This window comes from Taeniopygia guttata, chromosome 29 (assembly GCF_048771995.1).
Source record: "Taeniopygia guttata chromosome 29, bTaeGut7.mat, whole genome shotgun sequence".
In the NCBI taxonomy this organism is placed as follows: Eukaryota; Metazoa; Chordata; class Aves; order Passeriformes; family Estrildidae; genus Taeniopygia; species Taeniopygia guttata.
In genome coordinates this window covers 4,286,247-4,313,961 of record NC_133054.1, presented here as the reverse complement: position 1 = coordinate 4,313,961, position 27,715 = coordinate 4,286,247, and the positions used below count along the sequence as shown (strand labels likewise).

General features: G+C 64.1%; 2 protein-coding genes across 2 annotated transcripts; both read left to right on the top strand.

Annotated features, from left to right (window-relative positions):
- Positions 1-20: 20 nt before the first annotated feature.
- Positions 21-4,285, top strand: RPS26 (ribosomal protein S26). Its single transcript, NM_001245659.1, is given in 4 exon segments — positions 21-46; positions 1,429-1,606; positions 2,563-2,693; positions 4,141-4,285. Coding segments are annotated over 4 exon segments (348 nt in total). The 5' UTR covers positions 21-43; the 3' UTR covers positions 4,177-4,285.
- A 1,040-nt stretch (positions 4,286-5,325) lies between these two features.
- ERBB3 (erb-b2 receptor tyrosine kinase 3) lies at positions 5,326-26,810 on the top strand. The gene is made up of 28 exons (XM_072919687.1): positions 5,326-5,485; positions 8,322-8,473; positions 9,054-9,240; positions 9,862-9,987; positions 10,422-10,487; positions 10,574-10,692; positions 11,724-11,865; positions 11,944-12,057; positions 12,138-12,258; positions 12,346-12,419; positions 12,516-12,606; positions 13,247-13,446; positions 14,008-14,140; positions 14,717-14,807; positions 14,898-15,052; positions 15,658-15,711; positions 16,546-16,687; positions 17,522-17,641; positions 18,306-18,404; positions 19,270-19,455; positions 20,641-20,796; positions 21,962-22,037; positions 22,637-22,783; positions 23,236-23,333; positions 23,882-24,088; positions 24,734-24,805; positions 25,342-25,615; positions 26,191-26,810. Exons 1-28 carry the CDS (start codon positions 5,395-5,397, stop codon positions 26,712-26,714), a joined length of 4,017 nt encoding a protein of 1,338 aa, XP_072775788.1. The 5' UTR covers positions 5,326-5,394; the 3' UTR covers positions 26,715-26,810.
- Positions 26,811-27,715: the final 905 nt, after the last annotated feature.

Below are 27,715 nucleotides of genomic sequence, written 5' to 3'. Positions count from 1 at the left end.
GGTGCTGCGGCCGCGCCTCTTCCGGTTCTCCCTCAGAGCCGCCATGGTGAGCGCGGCGTGGCCGGGAGCTGCCGGGGGGCTCCGGGGGGCTCGGGAGGGACCGGGGAGGATCGTGGGGGGCTCGGGGGTCTCAGAGGGATCCTCTGTGGGGGTGTGGGGGAGAGGCGGGGGGGGGGGGGAGGGGTTTGGGGGGGGATCGGAGAGGAGTGTGGGGCTGGGGGTGCTGAGGGGGATTTGAGGGGGATTTGGGGTCTCCAGGGAGATTTGGGGTTTGTGTGGGGCAGGGGATGCTGAGGGGGATTTTGTGGGGGATTTGGGGGCAATCAAAAAGGGATTTGGGGTCTGTGTTGGGCAGGGGGGGATTTGGAGTCTCCAGAGAGATTTGGGGGTCGATCAGAGAGGGATCTGAGGTCTGTGTGGGGCAGGGGGTGCTGAGGGGGATTTGGGGGGAATTTGGGGTCTCCAGAGAGATTTGGGGTCTGTGTGGGGCTGGGGGGGGGATTTCGGGTCTCCAGGGAGATTCTGGGGGGGATTTTGGGGATTTGGGGGACGATCAGAGAGGGATTTGGGGTCTATGTGGGGCGAGGGGTGCTGAGGAGGATTTGGGAGGTGGAGGCTGCTGAGGGGGATTTGGGGGACACAAAGAGCGATGTGAGTTTTTGAGGCTGATGCAGGTGAGTTTTTGGGGTTTTATGGGGCTGATTCGGGTGAGTCTGTGGGGTATTTCTGAGCTTGATCCAGGTGAGATTTTGGGACTTTTCTGACACTGATCCAGATAAGTTTTTGGGATTTTTATGAGCCTGATCCAGGTGAGTTTTTGGGATTTTTCTGAGCCTGATAAAGAGTCTCTGTGGGTTATTTCTGAGCCTAATCCAGGTGAGATTTTGGGATTTTTCTGACACTGATCCAGATAGTTTTTGGGATTTTTCTCACAGTAATTAATCCTGGTGAGTTTTTGGGATTTTTCTGAGCCCGATACAGGTGAGTTTTTGGGGTTTTTTTGGGGGCTGATCCGGATGAGTTTTTGGGATTTATATGAGCCTGATCTAGATGAGTCTGTGGGGATTTTTGGGGGTGATCCAGGTGGGTTTTTGGGATTTTTCTGAGGCTGATCCACGATTTCTCTGGGGCATTTATGAGCCTGATCCAGGTGAGTTTTTGGGATTTTTCTGAGCCTAATCCAGGATCTCTCTGAGGTATTTCTGACACTGATCCAGGTGAGTTTTTGGGATTTTTCTGACACTGATCCAGATGAATTTTTGGAATTTTTCTTAGCCTCACCCACTGGAAATTTCTCTATTTTTCTCACACTTCACCAAATCCCCCCCAGCATTTTCCCCACACCGCTCCGATTGACCTTTCACTATTCCCCCCGTGCCAACCCGTAATTTTCCCACCTCCCAACCTCTCACTTTTTCCCCCTTTCAGACCAAGAAGAGGAGGAACAACGGGCGTGCCAAGAAGGGCCGGGGGCACGTGCAGCCCATCCGCTGCACCAACTGCGCCCGCTGCGTGCCCAAGGACAAGGCCATCAAAAAATTCGTCATCAGGAACATCGTGGAGGCTGCTGCAGTCAGGGACATCTCCGAGGCCAGCGTCTTCGACTGTGAGTCTGGGGGAACCCCAAAATCTGTCTCTGGCGGGCCTTGAAATGAGAGGTGTCGGTACCCCAAATAGCTCGCGCTGTTCAGCTGGAAAAATTGTTATTGTGCTTTTTAAATTGGCAGCATCGAGCCCGAAAAATAGCCACTATGTTACTCCAAAACAGTGTTTCTATCACCCCCAAAATAGCCCCATTGTCACCCCAAAATAATGCCTCTGTCACCCCCAAAAAATAGTCCATGCCACCCCAAAAAACAGTCCCTGTCCCACCCTAAAAAATAGTCCTGTCACCCCCAAAAAGTAGTCCTTGTCATCCCAAAAAAATAGTTAGTTACCCCAAAAAATAGTCCTTTTAACCCCCCAAAAATAGTCCCTGTCACCTCCCAAAAAAGTCCTGTCACCCCCAAAAATAGTCCATGTCATCCCCAAAAAATAGTCCATGTCACCCCAAAAATAGTCCTTGTCACCCCAAAAAACAGTGCCTTTGTCACCCCAAAATAGTGCCTCTGTCACCCCCACTCTGTTTTTGAGGGTCCCTGGCTGTGTTTTTTGGGGTTTTTGGTGTCCCTGGCTGTGTTTTTTAGGGTACCTAGGTTTGTTTTCTGGGATTTTTGGCATCCCTGGAGGTGTTTTTTAGGGTTTTTGGGGTCCCTGGTTACATTTTTGGGGTCCCTGAACCACTTTTTTCCCCTCCCAGCCTACGTGCTGCCCCAGCTGTACGTGAAGCTGCATTACTGGGTGTGTTTTTGGGGTCCCTGGGTGTGTTTTTTTAGGGTTTTTGGGGTCTCTCGATGTGTTTTTTGGGGTCCCTGGGTTTGTTTTTGCTGTCCCTGGGTGTGTTTTTTAGTTTTTTTTTTCTCCCTGGGTTAGTTTTTTGGGGTTTTTGAGGTCCCTGGTTACATTTTTGGGGTCCCTGGGTGTATTTTTGGGGTCCCTGAACCCCTTTTTCCCCCTCCCCAGCCTACGTGCTGCCCAAGCTGTACGTGAAGCTGCATTACTGCGTCAGCTGCGCCATCCACAGCAAAGTGGTTCGCAACCGCTCCCGCGAGGCCCGCAAGGACCGGACCCCCCCGCCCCGCTTCCGCCCCGCCGTGAGTCTGGGGGGGATTTGGGGGGGTCTGGGGGGGTCCTCGTGGGGTTTGGAGGGTCCCAGGGGTGTTCAAAAGGAACCTGGAGGGGTTTAGGGGGCTCCCAGGGGGGTTTGGGGGAGTCCCTGAGGGGTTTGGGGGGTCCCAGGGGTGTTCAGAAGGGTCCTGGAGGGGTCTATAGGCACCCCGAGGGGTTTTGGGGGAGTCCCTGAGGGGTTAGGGGGATCCCCAAGGGGTCTGGGGGTGTCCCTGAGGGGTTTGGGGGGGGTCACAGGGGGGTCTTTGGGGTCCTTGAGGGGTTTCAGGGGTGTTTGGGAAGGTCCCGGAGGGGTCTAATGGCGCCCCGAGGGGTTTTGGGGGAGTCCCTGAGTGGTTTTGGGGGGTCCCCAAGGGGTTTGGGGGGGTTCCCCGAGAGGTTTGAGGGGTCCCAGGGGCTTGTGGGGGGTCTGGGGGTGTCCCTGAGGGGTTTCAGGGGTGTTCGGGAAGGTTCTGGAGGGGTCTAATGGCACCCCGAGGAATTTTGGGGGGTCCCTGAGTGGTTTTGGGGGGTCCTGGGGGTATTCAGAAGGTACCTGGAGGGGTTTGGGGGGGGATCCCTGAGGGGTTTAGGGTGATCCCCAAGGGGTTTGGGGGGGTCCCAAAGGTGTTCAGAAGGGTCCTGAAGGGGTTTGGGGGTTCCCCAAGGGGATTGAGGGGTCCCAGGGGCTTGTGGGGGGTCTGGGGGTGTCCCTGACGGGTGTGGGGGGGTCCTTGAGGGGTTTCAGGGGTGTTTGGGAGGGGTCTGGGGGGTCCCCGAGGGGTTTTGCGGGGGTCCCTCAGGGGTTTAGGGGTGTCCAAGGTGTGTTTGGGGGGATCCCTGAGGGGTTTGGGGGTACCCAGGGGGGTTCAAAATGGTCCTGGAGTGGTTTGGGGGGGATTCCTGAGGGGTCTGGGTGGGTCCCTGAGGGGTTTGGGGGTCCCAGGGGTGTTTGGGGGGGTTCCTAGGGGTGTTCAGAAGGGACCTGGAGGGGTCCCAAAGGGGTTTTGGGGGGGGTCTGGGGGTACCTAGACGGGTCTCAGGGGGTTTTGGGCTTCCTAAAGGGTCCTGGGGGAGGTTTGGGGGGGTCCTGGAGGGATCTGGGGGGTCCAGAAGGGGTCTCAGGGGATTTTGGGAGGTTTTAAAGGGTCCTTGAGGGGGTCCCAGGGGGCATTTGGGGGGATTTTGGGGGCATCAAAGGGGTCTGGGGGGGTCCTAGAGGGTCCTTGGGGGAGGGTCCCCCACAATTTAGGGGATCCCAAGGGGTCCTGGGGGGGGTCTCAGGGGGTTTTGAGGGGTCCTGGGGGGGTCCCACACATTTTTGGGGCTCCCTGGGGGTTGTGGGGGGTTCCTGGGAGGGTTTTTGTGGGTGGGGTCCCATGGGTCTGTGCTTCCCCCCCCCAAGCCCCCCTAATTTTGGGGTTCTCTCTGCAGGGAGCTGCCCCCCGGCCCCCCCCAAAACCCATGTGAAGACCCTCAGTGAGGACCCGCGGAGCCGCGGGACCCCCAGAGCAGCATCAATAAAGGATCTGCCCCAACCCGCTTGTTTTTTGGGGGGATTTGGGATTTTGGGGTGTCCCGAGGGGGTCTCTGGGGGATTTGGGGGGAAATTTTAGGGTGCTCTGATGCCTCTCTGTGTATTTGGGGGTACTGAGAGGGTCTCTGATCCCACTCTGTTTTTGGGGGGATTTGGGATTTTGGGGGGATCCTGAGGGGGTCCCAGGATCTGCCCCCAGCCCACTCATTTTTGGGGGGATTCAGGGTTTTGGGGGAATTTGGGATTTTTTTGGGGGGAATTCGGGGTTTGGGGGTGTCCTGAGGGGGTCTCAGGATCTGCCCCAGCCCGCTCGTTTTCGGGGGGATTCAGGATTTTTGGGGGGTCCTGAGGGGGTCTCTGATCCTACTCCCTGTTTTGGGGATTTGGGGGGCTCTGGGTTCCTCCAGTGTGGGCCTGGGGGTGTTTGGGGTCAGACACCCCCCCCGTTTTTGGGGGTGTTTGAGATCAGAACTCCCCGGTTTTGGGGTCAGACCCCCCCCCCCCCCGGTTTTGGGGGTTTTTGGGGCCAGACCCCCCCAACACCCCCGTCCATTTTTTGGGGAGGGGTCTCGGTGGGGCTGGGGGGGCACCGGGGGACCGGAGGGGGCGAACCGGGACCGGGAGATGTGAACGGGGCTGGGGGGGCACCGGGGGACCGGAGAGGGCGAATTTGCACCGGAACCGGGGGGGCGGCAGGACCGGGGGATGTGAAAGGGACTGGGGGGGCACCGGCGACCGGACCGGGGGCTCGGAGGGGGCGAATTGGGACCGGGACCGGGACTGGGGGATGTGAACGGGGCTGGGGGGTACCGGGAACTCGGAGAGGGCGAATTTGCTCCGGGACCGACACCGGGACCGGGCTGGGGGCGTGGGTGCTTCATTTGACCGGACCGGAGCGCCCCGGGCCGGGCTGGAGGCGGCGCACGGGGCCGGTCCCGGCCCGGCGGGGGCGGCCGGTGCCGGTGCCACCGCCCCGGGCGCGGCGGGCGGGTCCCGGGGAGGGGCGGGGAGGGGAAGCGGGGTGTCCTCCCCCCCCCCTCCGCCATCCCCGGAGCTGCTCCGCCCGGCCCGGCCCGGCCCGGCCCCGCCCGCCCCGCGGCCCCGCGCCAGGTGCATTCCCGGGCACGCTCCGCCGCTACCGGCGCGCCGCGATGGAGCCGCACCGGGAGCGGCACCGGGCGCTGCTGCTGCTGCTGCCGGTGCTGCTGCTCCGCGCCCCCGCGCCCGGCTCCGCGCAGGCAGGTCAGCACCGGCACCGGCACCGGCGGGGCACGGGGGGAGCGGGGCTGCGCCGCGGGATCGGGCAAAGGGGACCCGGGAAAACACCGGAGCGCTCGGGGCTCCCGGGATGGGCGGCGGGAGCGGGAGCGCTCGGGGGTCGCGGCGGTGCTGCTGTCCCGATTCCGCCGGTACCGGACCCCGGTCCAATCCCGGTAATTCCCGCGGGTGTTTCCGCCGTGGGGGCGTCCCAGGATCCCCCGGTGCTGCTCCCGGGGGACCGCACGGCTCCGGGGGCACCGGGACCGGCGCTGAGACCTCCCCGGGACTGCGGCTCCGGCGGGGCTGGGGCTCGGTGGCTGCTCCCGGGCTCGGTCCCGGAGCTCGGTGACTTTCCGGGACTCGGTCCTGGGCTCGGTGGCCACTCCTGGGGTCGGTCCCGGGGCTCGGTGCCCCTTCCCGGGGCTCGGTTCCCCCTCCCTGATTCGGTCCCGGGGCTCGGTGCCCCCTCCCGGTCTCGACACCTGCGGCCCCGCAGCTGCCCGCGCTAATTTTAGGCTGCGGGGCCGCTCCCGGCGATGCTTTTGGGATCCGGGCGGGACCCCCGAGGGGGGACGGGGGTGGGGAGGATCCTTCAAGGGGGGGACCCCCGGAGGATCCCCCCGGTCCCGTCCCGCGAGGCCGCCCCGCACCCCCGGTACCCCGGAAGGGCCGCGGCCGCCCGGGAGTTGTTTTTCAATCCCCAAAGGAAAAACACCGAGGGCTGGACGCGCAGGTGGGGCCGGCGCCGCCCCGAAACACCGGGGGATGCCCGGGGGAGTGCCCGGGGGGTGCCCGTGGGGTGCCCGGGGGTGGGGGGCACACCGGGGGGACCCCCTGGCTGTGTCCCCCGCTCCACGTGCCACCGGCGACGCTTCGGGTGCCACCCACGGGCTCCGAATCCGAGGAGACAGAGGGAACATCGGGGGGCTCGGGGACATCTCGGGGGGCTCGGGGAAATACCGGGGGCTCGGGGAAATACCGGGGGGCTCGGGGACACCCCGGGAGCGGCCCCAGCTCTGCACCCCCCAAAACCCCGTGTCTGAGAGCCCCCTTTGTTCGGGGCCCGGCGCACACACAGCCCCCTTTGTGCCGCCGCCGGGACCGAGGGCAGGAGGTCGCTCCGAGCCCCTCCCGGTACCCCCCCCCCCCTCCGGTGCCCCCCCGGTGCCCCCGGTGCTATTCCTGGCGGCGGGGGCCGCGGTGGCACGCGGTTGATAGCGGGGACGTGCCGGAGCTGCCAGCGGGGCCCCGCGCTGATAACGCCCGGTCCCGCCGCCGCCGCGGCGCCCGGGAGAGAACCGGGGGGGGGGGTGGTCCCAGCATCGCCGCCCACCCCCCGCGGGCAGGTGCAACCGGGGGTCGCGGCCCCCCAAAATCCCCCCGTGGGCCCCTCGGAGCCTTGAAGGTGCCGGTGAATCGTTAACGGAGGGTCCGGGGGGAGGGCTGGATGTTGCCCCCCAACACCTTGAGGACCCCCCGGTGTTTCATGGGGGTCGCGGCACCCCCCGGTCCGGGCTCCCCCCGTGCCCCTCCCCGGTGCGGCGGGGCCGGGGGCCGCTGCCGTCGCAGCTGGGACCTTTTTATAGCCCCGTTCCCTGCTCAAATCGCCCGGGCCGGACCGGGGGGGCCCTTCCCGTGCGTGCCCCGAGCTCCGCCGCCGCCCCCGGAGGGGTCCCGGGCCGGACAAAGCCGCCTTTGACCGCAGCCCCCCCTCCCCGCGCCCCGGCCTGAGTCACGTCTGGCGGATTCGGGGGGGCCCCCGCACCCCTCGGTGCCCCCGGGGGTCCCGGTTTGGGGGGGGGGGTTCGGCGTCCCCCGCCACAATCGCGGCTTTGTGCGGTGCCAGCCCCGCGCACAAAGGGGGCCCTGTGCGCCCGCACGACAACCGGGGGGACCCCGAGCCCGCCGCCCCCGCCGGGACCCCGCGCCCCCGGGGCGGGGGTGGTCCCGGGGCTCGGCCCGCGGGGCGGCGGCGGCGGCGGGGCCGAAGTCCGGGCGGGCGTGGCGGGGCCGTGCCCGAGGCGCCCGCCTTGCGCAAGGCTCGCCCGGCCGGTTCGGGCACCGGGAGCGGGGAGGGACCGGGAGGGAGCGGCGGGGGAGGACCCGGGGCGGGGAGAGCGGCGGGGACGGGGACAGGGAGGGGACAGGGAGGGGACAGGGACACCGCGGGCTGGGTGACATGGAGGGGACACGGCCACCATGGAGGGGACAGGGCCACCATGGAGGGGACACGGCCACCATGGAGGGGACAGGGACACCATGGAGGGGACAGGGACACCATGGAGGGGACAAGGATGCCAATGGAGGGGACAGGGCCACCATGGAGGGGACAGGGACACCATGGAGGGGACAGGGCCACCATGGAGGGGACAGGGACACCATGGAGTGGACAGGGACACCATGGAGGTGACACCACCACCATGGAGGGGACAGGGACACCATGGAGGTGACACCACCACCATGGGGACCGTGGCCAGCAAGAGCTGGATGTGGCCAGCTCGGAGGGGGTGGGGACATCAAGGGGATGGCATGGCCATGAGGAGGTGACACAACCACCACGACCGTGGCCACCACCACGGGCAGGACATGGCCAGCTTGGAGGGGACATTGCTGTGACTGTGCAGGGGTGGCCCTGGTGGCCCTGGTGGCCCCGGTGGCAATGTTGGCCCTGGTGACCCCAGTGGCCCTGGTGGCCGTGGTGGCCCTGGTGGCCCTGGTGGCCCTGGTGGCCCCGGTGGCCATGGTGGCCCTGGTGGCCGTGGTGATGATGGTGGCCCCGGTGGCCCTGGTGGCCCCGGTGACGCGGTGGTGCCCGCAGTGTGCGCGGGGACGCTGAACGGGCTGAGCGTGACGGGGGACGCGCAGCACCAGTACCAGACCCTGCACAAGATGTACAACAACTGCGAGATCGTCATGGGCAACCTGGAGATCGTCCTCATCGACCACACCCAGGACCTCTCCTTCCTCCAGGTGACCCCCGGGGACACGCGGGGGTGGCCGCTGAGGGGGGACGGGGCCAGCTCCGAGGGGACGGGGACCTCAGAGGGGACATCGCTGCGGTCATCAAGGGGAGGACGTGGCCAGTTTGGAGGTGACATCTCCACCATGGGGACCATGGCCACCATGTGCAGGACATGGTCAGTTTGGAGGTGTCATGTCCACCATGGGGACAGTGGCCATCAAGGGGAGGACGTGGCCAGTTTGAGGGTGACACAGCCACCATGGGGACCCTGGCCATGGCTGCCATCTGAAGGACATGGCCAGTTGGACATGTGGACATGGGACCATGGCCATCAAGGGGAGGATGTGACCATTGAGGTGACACGGCCACCATGGGGACAGTGGCCATCAAATGGAGGACATGGCCAGTTTGGAGGTGATACAACCACCCTGGGGACCATGGCCATCAAGGGGAGGACGTGACCATTGAGGTGACACGGCCACCATGGGGACAGTGACCATCAAATGGAGGACATGGCCACTTTGAGGGCCACATGTCCACCACGGGGACAGTGGCCGTGGCCACCAGGTGACCCCGAGCCCCCCGCAGACCATCCGGGAGGTGACCGGCTACATCCTGATCGCCATGAACGTGTTCGCGGCGCTGCCGCTGCAGAACCTGCGCGTGATCCGCGGCACGCAGTTCTACGAGGAACGCTTCGCGCTCTTCGTGCTGCTCAACTACAACCCCAACACCACCCACGCCCTGCGCCAGCTCGGCCTCAACCAGCTCACGGGTGGGACACCGGCATGGGGACATCAGTCAGGGTTGGGGACATCGTGGTGGGCTGGGGGACACCGGCCTGGGGACATCATTGAGGGTTGGGGACATTGTGTGCGGTTGGGGACATTGTGTGCGGTTGGGGACATTGTGTGGGGTTGGGGACATCATTGAGGGCTGGGACATCGTTGAGGGTTGGGGACATCCTGGAGGGTTGAGGACATCACAGGGGGTTGAGGACATTGCAGAGGCTGGGGACATGGTGGGGTTGGGGACATCAGGGGGGTTGGGGACATCGTGGGGGTTTGGGGACATCGCGGGGCTTTGGGGACATCATGGAGGGTTGGGGACATCATGGAGGGTTGGGGACATTGTGGAGGGTTGGGGACATTGTGGGGCTTGGGGACATCGTGGAGAGTTGAGGACATGGTGGGGGCTGGGGACACTGCAAGGGCTGGGGACATCATTGAGGGTTGGGGACATCATGGGGGTTGGGGACATCGCAGGGGCTGGGGACATCATGGGGGTTGGGGACATCATGGAGGGCTGGGAACATTGTTGGGGCTGGGGGTGCCTGTCCCCCCTTGTCACCCCCTTGTCACCCCCCTGGTCACCCCGTTGTCACCCCTGTCCGCAGAGATCCTGGCGGGGGGGGTGTACATCGAGAAGAACGCGCAGCTCTGCCACGTGGACACGGTGGAGTGGAGGGACATCATGAGGGACTCGCGCCTGGAGCCGCTCGTCCGGGACAACGGCCGCGGCTGTGCGTGGGGCACCCCGGGTTTGGGGGGCTTGGGGGCACCCCTGGGTGTGGGGGCACCCCGGGTTTGGGGGGCTTGGGGGCACCCCTGGGTGTGGGGGCACCCTGGGTTTGGGGGGCTTGGGGGCACCCCTGGGTGTGGGGGCACCCTGGGTTTGGGGGGCTTGGGGGCACCCCTGGGTGTGGGTAGTTTTGGAGTCACCTCTGGGTTTGGGGGGCTTTGGGGTCACCCCGGGGTCACCCCTGGGTTTGGGGTGCTCGGGAGTCCCTGTGGGTGCCCCCATTTTTGGGGTCCCTTTTAGGTACCCTCATTTTTGGGGTGCCCCATTTCTGGGGTCCCTTTGGGGTGCCCCATTTTTGGCATGCCCCATTTTTGGGGTCCCTGGGGGTGCCCCATTTTTGGGGTTCCCGGGGTGACCCCCTGCTCTGTCCCGCAGGCGCCCCGTGCCACGAGAGCTGCGGCGGGCACTGCTGGGGGCCGGGCCCTGACGACTGCCAGAAACGTGGGTACCGGGGGGCTTTGTGGGGGGGATTTGGGGTTTGGCCGGACCCCCCCCGGCCCCGGTGACCCCCGGCGGTGTCCCCGCAGTGACCAAGACCATCTGCGCCCCGCAGTGCAACGGGCGCTGCTTCGGCCGCGCGCCCAACGAGTGCTGCCACGAGGAGTGCGCGGGCGGCTGCACCGGCCCCCTGCGCACCCACTGCTTCGTACGTCCGGCTGTCCGTCTGTCCGGCCACCCCTGTGTCCGTCTGTTTGTCCATCTGTCCATCCATCCCCATGTGCGTGTGTCCATCCATCCATCCACCATCCATCCATCATCCATCCATCCATCCATCCATCATCCATCCATCATCCATCCATCCATCCATCATCCATCCATCCATCCATCCATCCATCCATCCATCCATCCATCCATCATCCATCCATCCATCCATCCATCCATCCACCCATCCATCCATCCATCCATCATCCATCCATCCATCCATCATCCATCCATCCATCCATCCATCCATCCATCCATCCATCCATCCATCCATCCATCATCCATCCATCCATCCATCATCCATCCATCCATCATCCATCCATCATCCATCCCATGTTCATCTGTCCATCCCCTGTCCATCCGTCCATCCCTGTGTCTGTCTGTCTGGCCGCCCCTGTGTCCGCTCTGTGTCCGGCTGTCTGTCCATCCACCCGTCCATCCCCGTGTGCGTGCGTCTGTCCATCCATCCCATGTCCATCCATCCATCCCACCACCTGTCCATCCCATGTCCACCTGTCCATCCCATGTCCATTTGTCCATCCCGTGTCCATTTGTCCATCCCATGTCCATCTGTCCATCCCATGCCCATCTGTCCATCCCATGTCCATCTATCCCATGTCCATCTGTCCATCCCATGTCCATCTGTCCATCCCATGTCCACCTGTCCATCCCGTGTCCATTTATCCATCCCATGTCCATCTATCCCATGTCCATCTGTCCATCCTGTGTCCATCTGTCCATCCCATGTCCATCCATCCCATGTCCATCTGTCCATCCCATGTCCACCTGTCCATCCCGTGTCCATTTGTCCATCCCATGTCCATCTGTCCATCCCATGTCCATCTATCCCATGTCCACCTGTCCATCCTGTGCCCATCTGTCCATCCCATGTCCACCTGTCCATCCCATGTCCATCTGTCCATCCCGTGCCCACCTGTCCATCCCGTGTCCATCTGTCCGTCTGTCCGTCCCCAGGCCTGCCGCCACTTCAACGACAGCGGTTCCTGCGTGCCGCTCTGCCCGCAGCCGCTCATCTACAACAAGCTGACCTTCCAGCTGGAGCCCAACCCCGACACCAAGTACCAGTACGGGGGGGTCTGCGTGCGGGAGTGCCCCCGTGAGTTTGGGGGGTCTCTGGGGGGTTCTGGGGGTGCTCTGGGGGGGACACCGAGTGACCCCCGAGGTGTCCCCCCAGACAACTTCGTGGTGGACCAGAGCTCGTGCGTGCGCGCCTGCCCCAACGACAAGATGGAAGTGGAGAAGAACGGGCTGAAGATCTGCGAGCCCTGCGCGGGGCTGTGCCCCAAGGGTATGGGGGGAGTTTTGGGGTCCCCCATGGGGGGGTCTGGGGGTGGTGAGACCCCCCTGAGCCCTGCCCCCGCCCCGCAGCCTGCGAGGGCACCGGCGCCGGCAGCAAATACCAAACGGTGGACTCCAGCAACATCGACACCTTCATCAACTGCACCAAGATCCTGGGCAACCTCGACTTCCTCATCACGGGCCTGGAGGGGTGAGGGATGGAATTTGGGGGGCTCATGGGGGGGTTTAGGGGGTGCAGCCCCCCTCCCCATCCCCGCTGACCCCCCCGGCCCCGCAGGGACCCCTGGCGCAACATCTCGGCGCTGGACCCGGAGAAGCTGAACGTGTTCCGGACGGTGCGGGAGATCACGGGTGAGCAGCGGGGTTGGGGGTGCTGGGACCCCCCCGGAGTCTCCCTGAGACCCCCGAGACCACCCGGGACCCCCTGAGCCCTTGGTGCCCCCGCAGGGTACCTGAACATCCAGTCCTGGCCCAAGCACATGCACAACTTCAGCGTCTTCTCCAACCTCGAGACCATCGGGGGACGGAGCCTCTACAAGTGAGGAGCCCCTGTCCGGCATCCCCCATCCCTGAATTTCCCATTTTCCGATCCCTGAATTCCTCCTTTTCCCCATCCCTGAATTCCCCCTTTTCCCAATCCCTGAATTCCTCCTTTTCCCAATCCCTGAATTCCTCCTTTTCCCAATCCCTGAATTCCTCCTTTTCCCCATCCCTGAATTCCCCGTTTTCCCCAATTCCTGCATCCCCAGCATCCCAAATCCCCGAATTCCCCATTTTCCCCAATTCCTGCATCCCGGCTCCCGGAGCATCCCCCAGTCTCTCATTCCCGGTTCATCCCCTGGCTCCCGGTTCATGCCCCGGGTCCTGGAGCATTTCCCGGCTCCGGGAGCATCCCCGGCTGCTCATTCCCGGTTCATCCCCCGCCTCCCGGTTCACTCCCGGGCTCCCGGTTCATCCCTCGGCTGCTCATTCCCGGTTCATCCCCCGGCTCCCGGTTCATCCCCTGCCGTTTATTCCCGGTTCACCCCCGGTCTCCCGGTTCCCCCCGGGTTCCCACTTCATCCCCGGCCGCTCATTCCCGGTTCCCCCCGGTCTCCCGGTTCCCCCCGGTCTCCCGGTTGATCCCCGGTCTCCGGTCGCCCCGGGAGCCGGCGGAACTCCTCTCTCGGTTCCCGCAGCCGCGGTTTCTCGCTGCTGATCATGAAGAACGAGAACGTGACGTCTCTGGGGCTGCGCTCGCTGCGGGAGGTGAGCGCGGGCCGCGTGTACATCACGGAGAACCGGCGGCTCTGCTTCCTGCACACCGTGCACTGGGCCGCGCTGCGCCGCAGCCGCGCCGACCTCGACATCCGCAACAACCGGCCCCGCAGCAAGTGCCGTGCGTGGGCCGGGCTGGGGAGGGGGCGTGGGACCCCCCCCGGGACCCCTCGGGCACCCCCGGGACCCCTCGGGCACCCCCGGGACCCCTCGGGAGGGTCCCGCTCCTTCCCTCGGGGAGGGGTCACCGGGACCCCCAACAACCGGCCCCGCAGCAAGTGCCGGGCATGGACCGGGCTGGGGAGGGGTCGTGGGACCCCCCCGGGACTCCTCGGGGACCTCAGACCCCTCGGGAGGGTCCCGGTCCTTCCCATAAGGGAGGGGTCTCCGGGACCCCCAAATCCCACACTGAACCCCAATCCCTGACACAGGGAGGGGGCGTGGGACCCACTTGGGGACCTCAAGACCCACTCTGAGCCCAGGGGTGACCCCAGCCCCCCTGACCCCCAACCCCTCTGCCCCCCGGTGACCCCAGCCCCTCTCTGACCCTCAGCCCCCCCTGACCCCCAGAGTGACCCCAGCCCCCCTGACCCCCAACCCCTTCTGCCCCCAGCCCCTCTCTGCCCCCCTGGTGACCCCAGCCCCTCTGCCCCCCGGTGACCCGTGCCCGCTGCCCCCCCAGAACAAGAGGGCAAGGTGTGTGACCCGCTGTGCTCGGCCGAGGGCTGCTGGGGGCCCGGCCCGGCCCAGTGCCTGTCCTGCCGCCACTACAGCCGCAGGGGCGTCTGTGTGCCCACCTGCCGCTTCAGCCAGGGGTCAGCGGGCACGGGGGGCACGGGGGGTATGGAGGGCATGGGGGGCATGGGGGGTATGGGAGGCATGGGGACATGGGGGGCACGGGGGGCACGGGGGGCATGGGGGGCACGGGGGGCATGGGGGGTATGGGGGACATGGGGGAATGGGGGGCATGGGGGGCATGGAGGGCATGGGGGACATGGGGGCATGGGGGGCACGGGGGGCATGGGGGGCATGGGGGGCATGGGGGGCATGGGGGCATGGAGGGTAAAGGGGACATGGAGGGCACGGGGGGCACGGGGGGCATGGGGGCATGGGGGGGCACGGGGGGCATGGGGGGCACGGGGGGCATGGAGGGCATAGGGGACATGGGGGGCACGGGGGCACGGGGGGGGGACACGGTTGAGGGGGGGGCACCGGCCCTGTCATTGCCGGGATGTCCCTGTCACCATTGGGGTGTCCCTGTCACCTTGGGGTGGGCACGGAGGGTCCCGGGGCGGGACAGAGACCGGCAGGGGCACCTCGGGGTGTCCCTGTCACCCCGGGGTGTCCCCATCACCCCCGGGCCACCCGTCCGACCCCTCGCGTGTCCTCAGGGAGCCGCGGGAGTTCTCGCAGGGCGGCGAATGTCACGAGTGCCACCCGGAGTGCCAACCCGTGGAGGGCGGTGCCACCTGCAACGGCTCGGTACGGCCCCGCCACCCCCCCGGCGCTGTCCCCGCTGTCCCCACGCGGGTGTCCCCACCCGTGTCACCCAGCCCACCCCCCAAACCGCAGGGTGCCGACACCTGCACGCGCTGCGCCCACTATCGCGACGGGCCGCACTGCGTGGGGCGATGTCCCGACGGGGTCCTGGGCGAGCGCGGCCCCATCTTCAAATTCCCCGACGGCAGCCGCGAGTGCCGCCCCTGCCACGAGAACTGCAGCCGCGGGTGGGTGCGACCCCCGGGGGGCTGCGGGGGGCTGGGGGGGGCGGGACCCCGCTGGGACCCCCTACAGGGCAGGGTGGGGGTCCTGGGGTGTCACTGGGGGCAGGGTGGGGGTTCCAAAACCTCTTTGGGGCATGGTGGGGGTACCAAAACCTATTTGGGGAGAAGGGTGGGGGTCCTGGGGCATCATTTGGGGCAGGGTGGGGGTCCCAAAACCTCTTTGGGGAACAGGGTGGGGGTCCTGGGGTGTCACTGGGGGCAGGGTGGGGGTCTTGGGGCATCACTGGGGGCAGGGTGGGGGTCCCAAAACCTCTTTGGGGAACAGGGTGGGGGTCCTGGGGCGTCATTTGGGGCAGGCTGGGGGTCTTGGGGCACCATTTGGGGCAGGTTGGGGGTCCTGGAGCATCATGTGGGGCAGGACTGGGGGGCCCGGGCCCTCCCTGGTGGCATTTTGGGGTCCGGGGACCCCAAGAGGGGCGGACTGAGGGGTCTGAGCCACGGCTCAGGGCAGGGTGGGGGTCTGGGGACCCCGCGGGGCACAATTTGGGGTCCTCCCCCTCTTGGGGGGGGGGTCCCCCAGGGTCTGAGCCCCATCTCCCACCCCACAGATGTGTGGGGCCGCTGCTGCGGGACTGCCTGGGGGACCCCCTGCCCGTGGCCAGGTACGGGGGGGGCTCGGGGGGTTTTGGGGGGCTTGGGGGGGGCTCGGGGGTCTCGGGGGGTTCGGGGGCGTTTGGGGGGCTCAGGGAGATCGGGGGGCTCGGGGGGCTCGGGGGGATTTAGGGGGCTCCGGGGTCTTGGGGGGCTCCGGGGGCTCGGGGGGCTCCGGGGGGCTCGGGGGGCTCCGGGGGTCTGGGGGCTCGGGGGGCTCGGGGGGCTCGGGGGGGGTTTGGGGGGATCGGGGGGCTCGGGGGGGCTACAGCGACCCCGAGGGGCTGCGGGGACCCTAACCCGGTGCTTTTCCCCATCCCCGTCCCCATCTCCGTCCCTTGCCCGTTCCTACCCCGGTCCCGCCTGTTCCCGGTGCCTCTCCCGGTGCTGTTCCCGGTGCCGTTCCCGGTGCCGTTCCCACCCCGCTCCCGGTGCCTCTCCCGGTGCCGTTCCCGGTGCCGTTCCCACCCCATTCCCGGTGCCGCTCCCGGTGCCGTTCCTGGTGCCATTCCCACCCCGTTCCCGCCCGCTCCCGGTGCCGTTCCCGGTGCCGCTCCCGGTGCCGTTCCCGGTGCCGCTCCCGGTGCCGCTCCCGGTGCCTCTCCCGGTGCCGTTCCCACCCCGGTCCCGCCCGCTCCCGGTGCCGCTCCCGGTGCCTCTCCCGGTGCCGTTCCCACCCCGCTCCCGGTGCCGTTCCCACCCCGCTCCCGGTGCCGTTCCCGGTGCCGCTCTCGGTGCCGTTCCCACCCCTGTCCCGCCCATTCCCGGTGCCGTTCCCGGTGCCGTTTCCACCCCTGTCCCGCCCGCTCCCGGTGCCGCTCCCGGTGCCGCTCCCGGTGCCGCAGGCGGACACCGACGCTGATCGCGGTCATGGTGGTCGGGGCCGTGTTCCTCTCGTGCTCGCTGGTGCTGCTGGCGCTGCTCTACTGGCGGGGCAAGAAGATCCAGAAGAAACGGGCGATGCGGCGCTACCTGGAGCGGGGCGAGGTCAGCGCCGGGACTACCGGAGCGGCCCCGGGAGCGGCCCCGGGGCGGCGGGGAGGGGTCCCGGGAGGGGTCCCGGGGCGGCGGGGATGGGTTGGATCCCACGTTCGGGCCTCGCCAGCCCCGTCCCCGTCCGGCCCCGTCCCTCTCCAGCTCTGCTCCCGTGCCAGTCGCTCTGTCCGTGTTCGTGTCCTTGTCCCTGTCCCTGTCCCTGTCCCTGTCCCTGTCCCTGTCCCTGTCCCTGTCCCTGTCCCTGTCCCTGTCCCTGTTCCTGTCCCCATCCTTGTCCCCATCCCTGTCCCCGTCCCCGTCCTTGTCCCTGTCCCTGTTCCTGTCCCTGTTCCTGTCCCCATCCCTGTCCCTGTTCCTGTCCCCATCCCTGTCCCCATCCCGGTCCTTGTCCCTGTCCCTGTCCTTTCCTGTCCCCATCCCTGTCCCCACGCCTGTCCCCATCCCCATGCCATGTCCCTGTCCCTGTCCCCGTCCCCACACCGTGTCCCCGTCCCCGCGCCATGTCCCTGTCCCCACACCGTGTCCCTGTCCCCATCCCCGTCCCCACGCCGTGTCCCTGTCCCCATCCCTGTCCCCATCCGTGTCCCCGTCCCCACGCCGTGTCCCCCACGCCGTGTCCCCATCCCCACACCATGTCCCTGTCCCTGTCCCCGTCCCCACGCCATGTCCCCGTCCCCATGCCGTGTCCCCATCCCCACACCATGTCCCTGTCCGTGTCCCCGTCCCCATCTATGTCCCTGTCCCTGTCCCCATCCGTGTCCCCGTCCCCACACCGTGTCCCTGTCCCTGTCCCCGTCCCCATCCGTCCCCATCCGTGTCCCGCAGAGCCTGGAGCCGCTGGACCCCAGTGAAAAGGCCAACAAGGTCCTGGCCCGGATCTTCAAGGAGTCGGAGCTGAAGCGCCTCAAGGTGCTGGGCTCGGGCGTCTTCGGCACCGTGCACAAGGTGGGCTTGGGTGCCACCCCATAGATCCACCCATAGATCCACCCCATTGATCCACCCCATAGATCCACCCCATTGATCCCATCAATCCATCCCATTGATCCACCCCATTGATCCCATCAATCCACCCCATTGATCCACCCCATTGATCTACCCCATTGATCCTATCAATCCATCCCATTGATCCACCCCATCGATCCACCCCATTGATCCACCCCATTGATCCTATCAATCCATCCCATAGATCCCACATTGATCCCACCCCATTGATCCACCCCATTGATCCCATTGATCCACCCCATTGAGCCCATCAATTCCACCCCATTGATCCATCCCATTGATCCCATCAATCCATCCCATAGATCCCACATTGATCCCACCCCATTGATCCATCCCATTGATCCACTCCATTGATCCCATCAATCCATCCACTGCCATCAATCCCATCCCAAATCCTATCCATCCCCTAAATCCCACCCATCCCATAAATCCCATAAATCCCACCTCAAATCTGATCCCATCCCATCCATCCCATCCCAAATCCCATCCATCCCATAAATCCCGTAAATCCCACCTCAAATCTGATCCCACCCCATAAATCCCATCCCAAATCCCATCCATCCCATAAATCCCGTAAATCCCCCGATCCCGTTATCCGACCCCGCAGGGGATCTGGATCCCGGACGGGGATTCCATCAAGATCCCGGTCAGCATCAAGGTGATCCAGGGCTGGAGCGGGCAGCAATCCTTCCACGCCGTCACCGACGTGAGCGCCGGCCACCGGGCACCGGGGGGCACCGGGGGGGCACCGGGGGGTTTGAGGGGTTTGGGGGCACCAGGGGGACCGGGGGGTCTGGGGGATCCGGGAGGACCAGGGAATTCAGGGGCACCAGTGTGCTCTGGGGACACTGGGGGTGCTCTGGGGGTGCTTTGGGGACACTCTGGGGACACTCTGGGGGTGCTGACCCTGTCCCCATCGACGCCAGGGTGATTTGGGGGTGCTCTGGGGACCCTGGGGCTGCTGTGGAGACCCTCTGGGGGTGCTCTGGGGACCCTGGGGGTGCTCTGGGGACACTCTGGGGACACTCTGGGGACCCTGGGGGTGCTGACCCTGTCCCACCGAAGCCGGGGGGGATCTGGGGACACTCTGGGGACACTGGGGGTGCTCTGAGGACCCTGGGGATGCTCTGGGGACCCTCTGGGGATGCTCTGGGGACCCTGGGGTGCTCTAGGGACCCTCTGGGGACCCTCTGGGGACCCTCTGGGGACACTCTGGGGACCCTGGGAGTGCTCTGGGGACCCTGGAGGGTGCTCTGGGGACACTCTGGGGACACTCTGGGGACCCTGGGGACACTCTGGGGACACTGGGGGTGCTCTGGGGACCCTCTGGGGACACTCTGGGGACCCTGGGGATGCTCTGGGGACCCTCTGGGGACACTCTGGGGACGCTCTGGGGACCCTCTGTGGACACTCTGGGGACCCTGGGGATGCTCTGGGGACCCTCGGGGTGCTCTGGGGACCCTCTGGGGACCCTCTGGGAACACTCTGGGGACCCTGGGGATGCTCTGGGGACACTGGAGGTGCTCTGGGGACACTCTGGGGACGCTGGGCTGCTGTCCCTGTCCCCCCAGCACATGCTGGCCATCGGCAGCCTGGAGCACTCGTACATCGTGCGGCTGCTGGGGATCTGCCCGGGCCCGCAGCTGCAGCTGGTGACGCAGCTGCTGCCGCTGGGCTCGCTGCTGGACTACGTGCGCAAGAACCGCGGCAGCATCGGGCCCCAGCTGCTGCTCAACTGGTGCGTGCAGGTGGCCAAGGTCAGTGCCGGGCTCCTCGCCGCCTTCCTGGCCCAAAAACGGAGAGGTGACAGGGGGATGAGGGGTTTGGGGGCTCCTCACTGCCTTCTTAGCCTAAAAATGGAGTGGTCACAAAGGGATGAGGGGTTTGGGGGATCCTCGCCGCCTTCTTGGCCGAAAAACTGAGAGAGAAGGGTTTTGGGGGGCTCCAATGCATTCATTCTATCCTAAAAATTGAGAGGTCACAGGGGATGAGGGTTTTGGGGGGATCCTCGCCTTCCTTCCAATATAATATGATATATAATATAATATAATATAATATAATATAATATAATATAATATAATATAATATAATATAATATAATATAATATAATATAATATAATATAATAATATAATATAATATAATATAATATAATATAATATAATATAATATAATATAATACACTATAATATAATATAACGTAATATATTACTTATTTTTTCTATATTACATTATGTTATATTACTTTACATTATATTATATTATATTACATTATATTTTGTTATATATTATATTATATAATATCTATTATATTCTATTAGTTATTTTTCCTATATTACGTTATGTTATATTACATTACTTTATATTATATTATATTACTTATATCACATTATGTTATATTACATTACTTTATATTATATTATATAACATAATATTATATATTATACTATATAATTTCTATTATATTCTATATTTATTTTACTTATATTATTATATTATATTATATTATATTATATTATATTATATTATATTATATTATATTATATTATATTATATTATATTATATTATATTATATTATATTATATTATATTATATTATATTATATTATATTATATTATATTATATTATATTATATTATATCATATCATATCATATCATATCATATCATATCATCATATCATATCATATCATATCACATTACATTATATTACATTACATTACATTATATAAAAAATATATCCCATCCATAACTATCAACACAATATAACAAACACAACATTCCTCATCCACAATAACGCAAAATACCACCACGACATACCTCTAAACCAACACCATCCATCCCACCAAACAACACCTAAACCAACATAACATTTTACCATTTTCTTTTTTTTAATACCCAATTTTTTCCCCACAAAACCCCCAAATTCCCCATTTCCTGGCAGGGCATGTACTACCTGGAGGAGCACCGCATGGTGCACCGCAACCTGGCGGCGCGCAACGTGCTGCTGAAATCGCCCAGCCAGGCGCAGGTGGCCGATTTCGGCATCGCCGACCTGCTCTACCCCGACGACAAGAAGTACTTCTACAACGAGCTCAAGGTGGGCGCCGGGCACCGCGGGCACCGCGGGCACTGCGGGCACAGCGGGCACTGCGGGCAGCGTGGGCACCGCGGGCACCGCGGGCACCGCGGGCACCGGGGGAATGCGGGGTGGCATCAGCGACGCGGCAAAATGGCGCTGGGGGCAAAGATAAATGGCACAAATGGCATTGGGGACATGGCAGATGGCATTGGGGACACGGCAAAATGGCACTGGGGGCAAAGATGGCATTGGGGATAAAGATAAATGGTACAAATGGCATTGGGGACATGGCAGATGGCATTGGGGACACGGCAAAATGGCGCTGGGGGCAAAGAGAAGTGGCACAAATGGCATTGGGGACAGATAAATGGCATTGGGGACATGGCAAAATGGCGCTGGGGGCAAAGATAAGTGGCACAAATGGCATTGGGGACAGATAAATGGCACAAATGGCATTGGGGACAGATAAATGGCATTGGGGACATGGCAAAATGGCGCTGGGGGCAAAGATAAGTGGCACAAATGGCATTGGGGACAGATAAATGGCACAAATGGAATTGGGGACATGGCAAATGGCATTGGGGACACGGCAAAATGGCGCTGGGGGCAAAGATAAATGGTACAAATGGCATTGGGGACATGGCAGATGACATTGGGGACAAAGATAAATGGCACAAATGGCATTGGGGACATGGCAAATGGCACAAATGGCATCGGTGAGGTGGCAAAATGGCGCTGGGGACAAAGATAAGTGGCACAAATGGCATTGGGGACATGGCAGATGGCATTGGGGACATGGCAAAATGGCGCTGGGGACAAAGATGGCATTGGGGATAAAGATAAATGGTACAAATGGCATTGGGGACATGGCAAAGATGGCATTGGGGACAAAGATAAATGGTACAAATGGCATTGGGGACATGGCAGATGACATTGGGGACACGGCAAAATGGCACTGGGGGCAAAGATGGCATTGGGGATAAAGATAAATGGCACAAATGGCATTGGGGACAGATAAATGGCATCGGGGACACAGCAAAATTGTATTGGGGACACAGCAGATGTCATTGGGGCACAGATAAATGGCACTCATGTCACCCTAAATGGCATCCCATTGTCCCCATTGTCCCCATGTCCCCGTGTCCCCCATTGTCCCCATGTCCCCGTGTCCCCTGTCCCGCAGACGCCCATCAAGTGGATGGCACTGGAGAGTATCCACTTCGGCAAGTACACGCACCAGAGCGACGTCTGGAGCTACGGTGAGCAGCCGCTGTCCCCAGTGTCCCCTGGTGTCCCCAATGTCCCCTGGTGTCCCCAATGTCCCCTGGTGTCCCCTTGTGTCCCCTTGTGTCCCTGGTGTCCCCTGCCATACCCCCAATGTCCCCTGGTGTCCCCCAGTGTCCCCCAGTGTCCCCCAGTGTCCCCTGGTGTCCCCCAGTGTCCCCCAGTGTCCCCTGGTGTCCCCCAGTGTCCCTTGCTGTTCCCTGGTGTCCCCTAGTGTCCCCCAGTGTCCCCCTGTATCCCCTGCTGTCCCCAAGGTCCCCTGCTGTACCCCCGGTGTCTCCTGGTGTCCCCTGCTGTCCCTGCTGTCCCTGCTGTCCCCATGGCTCACGGGCTGTCCCCTCTGTCCCTGCTGTCCCCATGGCTCACGGGCTGTCCCCGCTGTCCCCTCTGTCCCCAGGGGTGACGCTGTGGGAGATGATGACCTTCGGGGCCGAGTCGTGCATCCCTTGTGTCCCCTGGTGTCCCCTGGTGTCCCCTGCTATCCGTGGGTGTCCCTGGTGTCCCCACGGCTCACGGGCTGTCCCCTGGTGTCCCCATGCTCACGGGCTGTCCCCTCTGTCCCCACTGTCCCCAGGGGTGACGCTGTGGGAGATGATGACCTTCGGGGCCGAGCCCTACTCGGGGATCCGCCCGGCCGAGGTGCCGGACCTGCTGGAGAAGGGCGAGCGGCTCTCGCAGCCGCACATCTGCACCATCGACGTCTACATGGTCATGGTCAAATGTGAGCGCCGCGGTGGCACCGGGGTGTCCCCAGGGCTGGGCAGGGTCCCCAGGGCAGGGCAGGGTCCCCAGGGGTGTTCCCAGGGCAGGGCAGAGTCCCTAGGACTGTCCCCAGGGCTGGGCAGGGTCCCCAGGGCAGGGCAGGGTCCCCAGGGGTGTCCCCAGAGGTGTCCCCAGCCCTGGGCAGGGTTCTGATCCTGTCCTCACCCCTGTCCCCGTCCCCAGGGTGGCTCCTGACCGTGTCCCCACCCCTGTGACCCGGCTCCTGCTGTGTCCCTGTCCCCAGAGCCGTGTCCTGGCTGTGTCCCCATCCCCAGGGTGGGTCCTGGCTGTGTCCCCAGGCCGTGACCGTGTCCCCAGGGCCGTGTCCCCACCCCTGGCCGTGTCCCCAGGGCCGTGTCCTGGCTGTGTCCCCAAGGCCGTGTCCCCAAGGCCGTGTCCCCGTCCCCCCAGGCTGGATGATCGATGAGAACATCCGTCCCACCTTCAAGGAGTTGGCCAACGAGTTCACCCGCATGGCCCGCGACCCCCCGCGCTACCTGGTCATCAAGGTGAGCCCCCCAAAGTCCCCAGAGCCCCCCAAAGACCCCCAGAGCCCCCCAGAACCCCCCCAACCCCCTGAGAACCCCCCAAACACCCCCAAACCCCCACAATGCCCCCAGAACCTCCCACGCTGCCTGGTCATCAAGGTGAGCCCCCCAAAGTCCCCCAGAGCCCCCCAAAACCCCCCAGACCCCATCCCAGACCCCCCAAACCCCATCCCAGACCCCCAAGGACCCCCAAACCCCATCCCAGACCCCCCAAACCCCACCCCAGATCCCCCAAGGACCTCCAAACCCCACCCCAGACCCCCCAAGGACCCCCAAACCCCATCCCAGACCCCCTAAACTCCATCCCAGACCCCTCAGGTCCCCGAAACCCCATCCCAGACCCCCCAAACCCCATCCCAGACCCCCCAAACTCCATCCCAGACCCCCCAAACCCCACCCCAGACCCCCCAAACCCCACCCCAGACCCCCCAAGGACCCCCAAACCCCATCCCAGACCCCCCAAACCCCATCCCAGACCCCCCAAGGACCCCCAGACCCCATCCCCGCAGGAGAGCGGGGCCGCGCCCCCCGGCGAGCCCCCCACCCTGAGCGAGAAGGAGCTGGAGGAGGTGGAGACGCTGGAGCTGGAGGAGGAGGAGGAGGAGGAGGAGGAAGAGGAGGAGGAGGAGGAGGAGGAAGAGGAGCTGGACGCGGCCTTCGGCCTCGCCGCCCCCGGGCTGTGCCCGCAGCGGCCGCGGGGCAGCAGCTGCGGCCGGGTGAGACCCCCGGGACCCCCGCGGGGGCTTTGGGGGGCGGGGGAAAGGGGAAAGGGGAAAAGGGGAAAAGGGGAAAAGGGGGGGATTGGGGCATTGGGGGGATTGGGGGGATTGGGGGATCGGGGGGATCGGGGCATTGGGGGGATTGGGGGATTGGGGGGATCGGGGGGATTGGGGGGATTGGGGGGGGGATCGGGGGGCATAGAGGATCTGGGGAAAGGGGGGATTGAGGGATTTGGGGGATCGGGGGGATTGGGGGGATTGGGGAGATTGGGGGATCGGGGGGATCGGGGGGATCGGGGGAAAGGGGAAAAGGGGATCAGGGGGCATTGGGGGGATTGGGGGATTGGAGGCATTGGGGGGATTGGAGGGATTGGGGGGATCGGGGAATTGGGGGGGGATTGGAGGGATTGGGGGGATCGGGGAATTGGGGGGGGATCGGGGGGCATAGAGGATCTGGGGAAAGGGGGGATTGAGGGATTTGGGGGATCGGGGGGATTGGGGGGATTGGGGGGATCGGGGGGAATCGAGGATCGGGGGAAAGGGGGAAAGTCCCCTTGGTGCCAGCCCCTCTGTGTCTCCCTGTCCCCTCGGTGTCCCCATGTCCCCTCGGTGCCACCCCCGTGTCCCCGCCTGTCCCCGCAGAGCCCGAGCCTGCTGAGCGCCCCCGCCGGGTACATCCCCATGAACCCGCCGGGCCTGGGCTGCCCCCGGCAGGTACGGGGGGCTCGGGGGGCTCGGGGGGCTCGGGGGGTTCTGGAGTCTGGGGGCTCGGGGGGCTCGGGGGGGATCGGGGGGTTCGGGAGGCTCGGGGGGTTCGGGGGGTTCGGGGGGTCTGGGGGCTCGGGGGGCTCGGGGGGTTCGGGGGGCTCGGGGGGAATCGGGGGGATCGGGGGGCTCGGAGAGATCGGGGGGCTCGGGGGGTTCTGGGGTCTGGGGGCTCGGGGGTCTCGGGGGGTTCGGGGGGTTCGGGGGGCTCGGGGCAGGTTTGGGGTGTTCCCCCTCACCATCCCCCCGCTGCCCCCAGGCTGGGGGGTCCCAGGGTGGGTTTGGGGTCCCAGGACAGGTTTGGGACCCCAGGGTGGGGGATCCCAGGATGGGTTCGGGGTCCTGGGGCAGGTTCGGGGTCCCGGGGCGGGTTCGGGGTCCCGGGGCGGGTTCGGGGTCCCGGGGTGAACTCGGGGTGTCCCCCCAGCCCGGGGGGTCTCGGGGCAGGTTTGGGGTCCCGGGGTGAACTCGGGGTGTCCCCCCAGCCCGGGGGCTCGCGGCCGCCGCGGCGGGACCGGCAGGAGCCGCTGGCCCGGTCGGTGTCGGAGTCCTCCGAGGGTCGCGGCAGCGGTTCGGAGCTGGAACCGGGCCCGGGGGGGGCCCTGACCGGGAGCCTCGGCCGCGGCCGCCGCCGGCGGGGGCACGGCGGGGTCCGGTCCCGGCGGGAGAGCCTCCCCCCGGTGCCCCCGCCGCCCCCCGGCTCCCAGGGCGGCGAGGAGGACCCCAATGGATACGTCACCCCCAACTGCGCCCTCCGCGGTGAGGGGGGTCCTGGGGGGTCCTGCGCGATGGAATGGGGCTGGGGGCTCCCCCTGATCCATGGGGGTCCCTTATGGGGGTCCCATCCTGCTGGAATGGGGCTGGGGGCTCCCCCTGATCCATGGGGGTCCTGGGGGTCCCATCCCGCTGGAATGGGGCTGGGGGCTCCCCCTGATCCATGGGGGTCTTTATCGGGGTCCTATCCCGCTGGAATGGGGCTGGGGGTTTTGGGGAGGGGGTTTCCATCTCATTGGATCGGGTTTTGGGGTACCCCCTGTCCATGGGGGTCCTTGTTGGGGGTCTCATCCCTGCAGGGTTTGGGAGGTTCCTGTGTCTCCAGAGGGGTCCCATCCCCTCTTTTTGGGGTGGGGGTCCCATCCCCTATTTTTGGGGCGGGGGTCCCACCCTGCAGATTTTGGGCTGTTGCGTCCCCCCCGCCCTTTTCACCATCATTTCGGGGCCGCTCTTTCCTTCTTTCGCTCCGCTCCGACCCCAATTAAGCCCCCCAAAACCCCCAAAAACCCCCTCTGGGGACCCCTGCCCGCTTTGTGACGCCCCCTCCCCACCCCGGGCAGACCCCGCAGCGGCAGCGGAGGAGGAGGAGGAAGAGGAGGAGGAGGAGGAAGAATACGAATACATGAACCGCCAACGGGGGGGAACCGGGGGACCCCCAAAACCCCGCCCGGCCTCGCTGGAAGAACTCGGCTACGAATACATGGAGGTGAGCCCGGAACCGGGGGGACCCCCGGGAGCGCCCCAAACCCGCCGCTACCGGCGGGAGGATGAGGACGGCGATGAAGAAAACTACGAATACATGAACGAACAACCGCGGCTCAGCCGCTCGCTGCGCACCGGGGCCGTACCGGGAGCACCGGGACACGACGGCTACACCGAGATGAGGGCGGCGGAGAGCCCCGGGAGCCCCGGGGAGGGCTACGAGGAGATGGAGGCGGTGCCGCGGCCCCGCCGCTGCTCCGGTTGCCGCGGGACCCCCAGGATGAAACCGCTGCGGAGTTTGGAGGCCTCGGACTGCGCCTTCGATAATCCCGATTATTGGCACAGCCGCCTCTTCGCCAAAAGCGATGCCCGCCGGACGTAGGGGACCCCCAAACCCCCCCTCAGCCCGAGACCCCTCCCCAAATTCGGGGGGTTCGCATCGACTATGAAGGATCCCCCCCAGGTGGGGTTTGAGCGATTTTTTGGCTTCTCCTCGCTTTGATTTTTTATTTTTTTGGGTGGGGAGGGGGCAGCGGAGACCCCCGGGATCCCATCATTGATTCCTCCCCGAGACCCCCAAACTCCCCCCTCAGCCCGAGACCCCTCCCCAAATTTGGGGGGTTCACATCGACTATGAAGGATCCCCCCAGGTGGGGTTTGAGTGACTTTTTGGCTTCTCCTCGCTTTGATTTTTTGGGTTTTTTGGGGTTTTTTTAGGGGTGAGGGGTGAGACTCAGCCCAAGACCCCTCCCCAAATTTGGGGGGGTTCACATCGGATATGAAGGATCCCCCCCAGGTGGGGTTTGAGCGATTTTTTGGCCTCTCCTCGCTTTGATTTTTTGGTTTTTTTGGGGTTTTTTAGGGGTGGGGGGTGAGACTGAGCACGCCCAGGTGGGGAGGGGGCAGCAGAGACCCCTCCCCCACCCCAGGATCCCCCTCCCATCTTTGTCTTCCTCCCCCCCCCCATTCACTGAAGGTGCTCCCCAAATTTCTGGGGGTCCCTGGGGGGGTCCCTGACCCCACCCGGGGGTGCCGGGTGGGATTTCTGAAGGACCCCAGACCCATTTTCAGGTTCCCCATTCCCAGCTGAGTGAAGGTTTTGGGGTGTCCCCCTCCCCTGACGTCACCCGGGATCCCTTTTTGGGGCGTTTCTCCCGGTTTTTCGGGGGTTTCCCGGTTTTTTTTTGGGGGGGGGGACCCCGTTCAGGACTCGCCCCCGGTTCCGGGGGGGTCGCGCGTGATGGAAATAAATGAAAAGAAAAGAATTTGAGTCAAAACCTCGGGAGTGACGCGCCCGGGGGGTCTGGACCGGGGACACCGGAGGGGACACCGGGACCGTGCTCCGGGGACAGCGGCAGCCCCCGGTACCGGTACCGGTGTTTG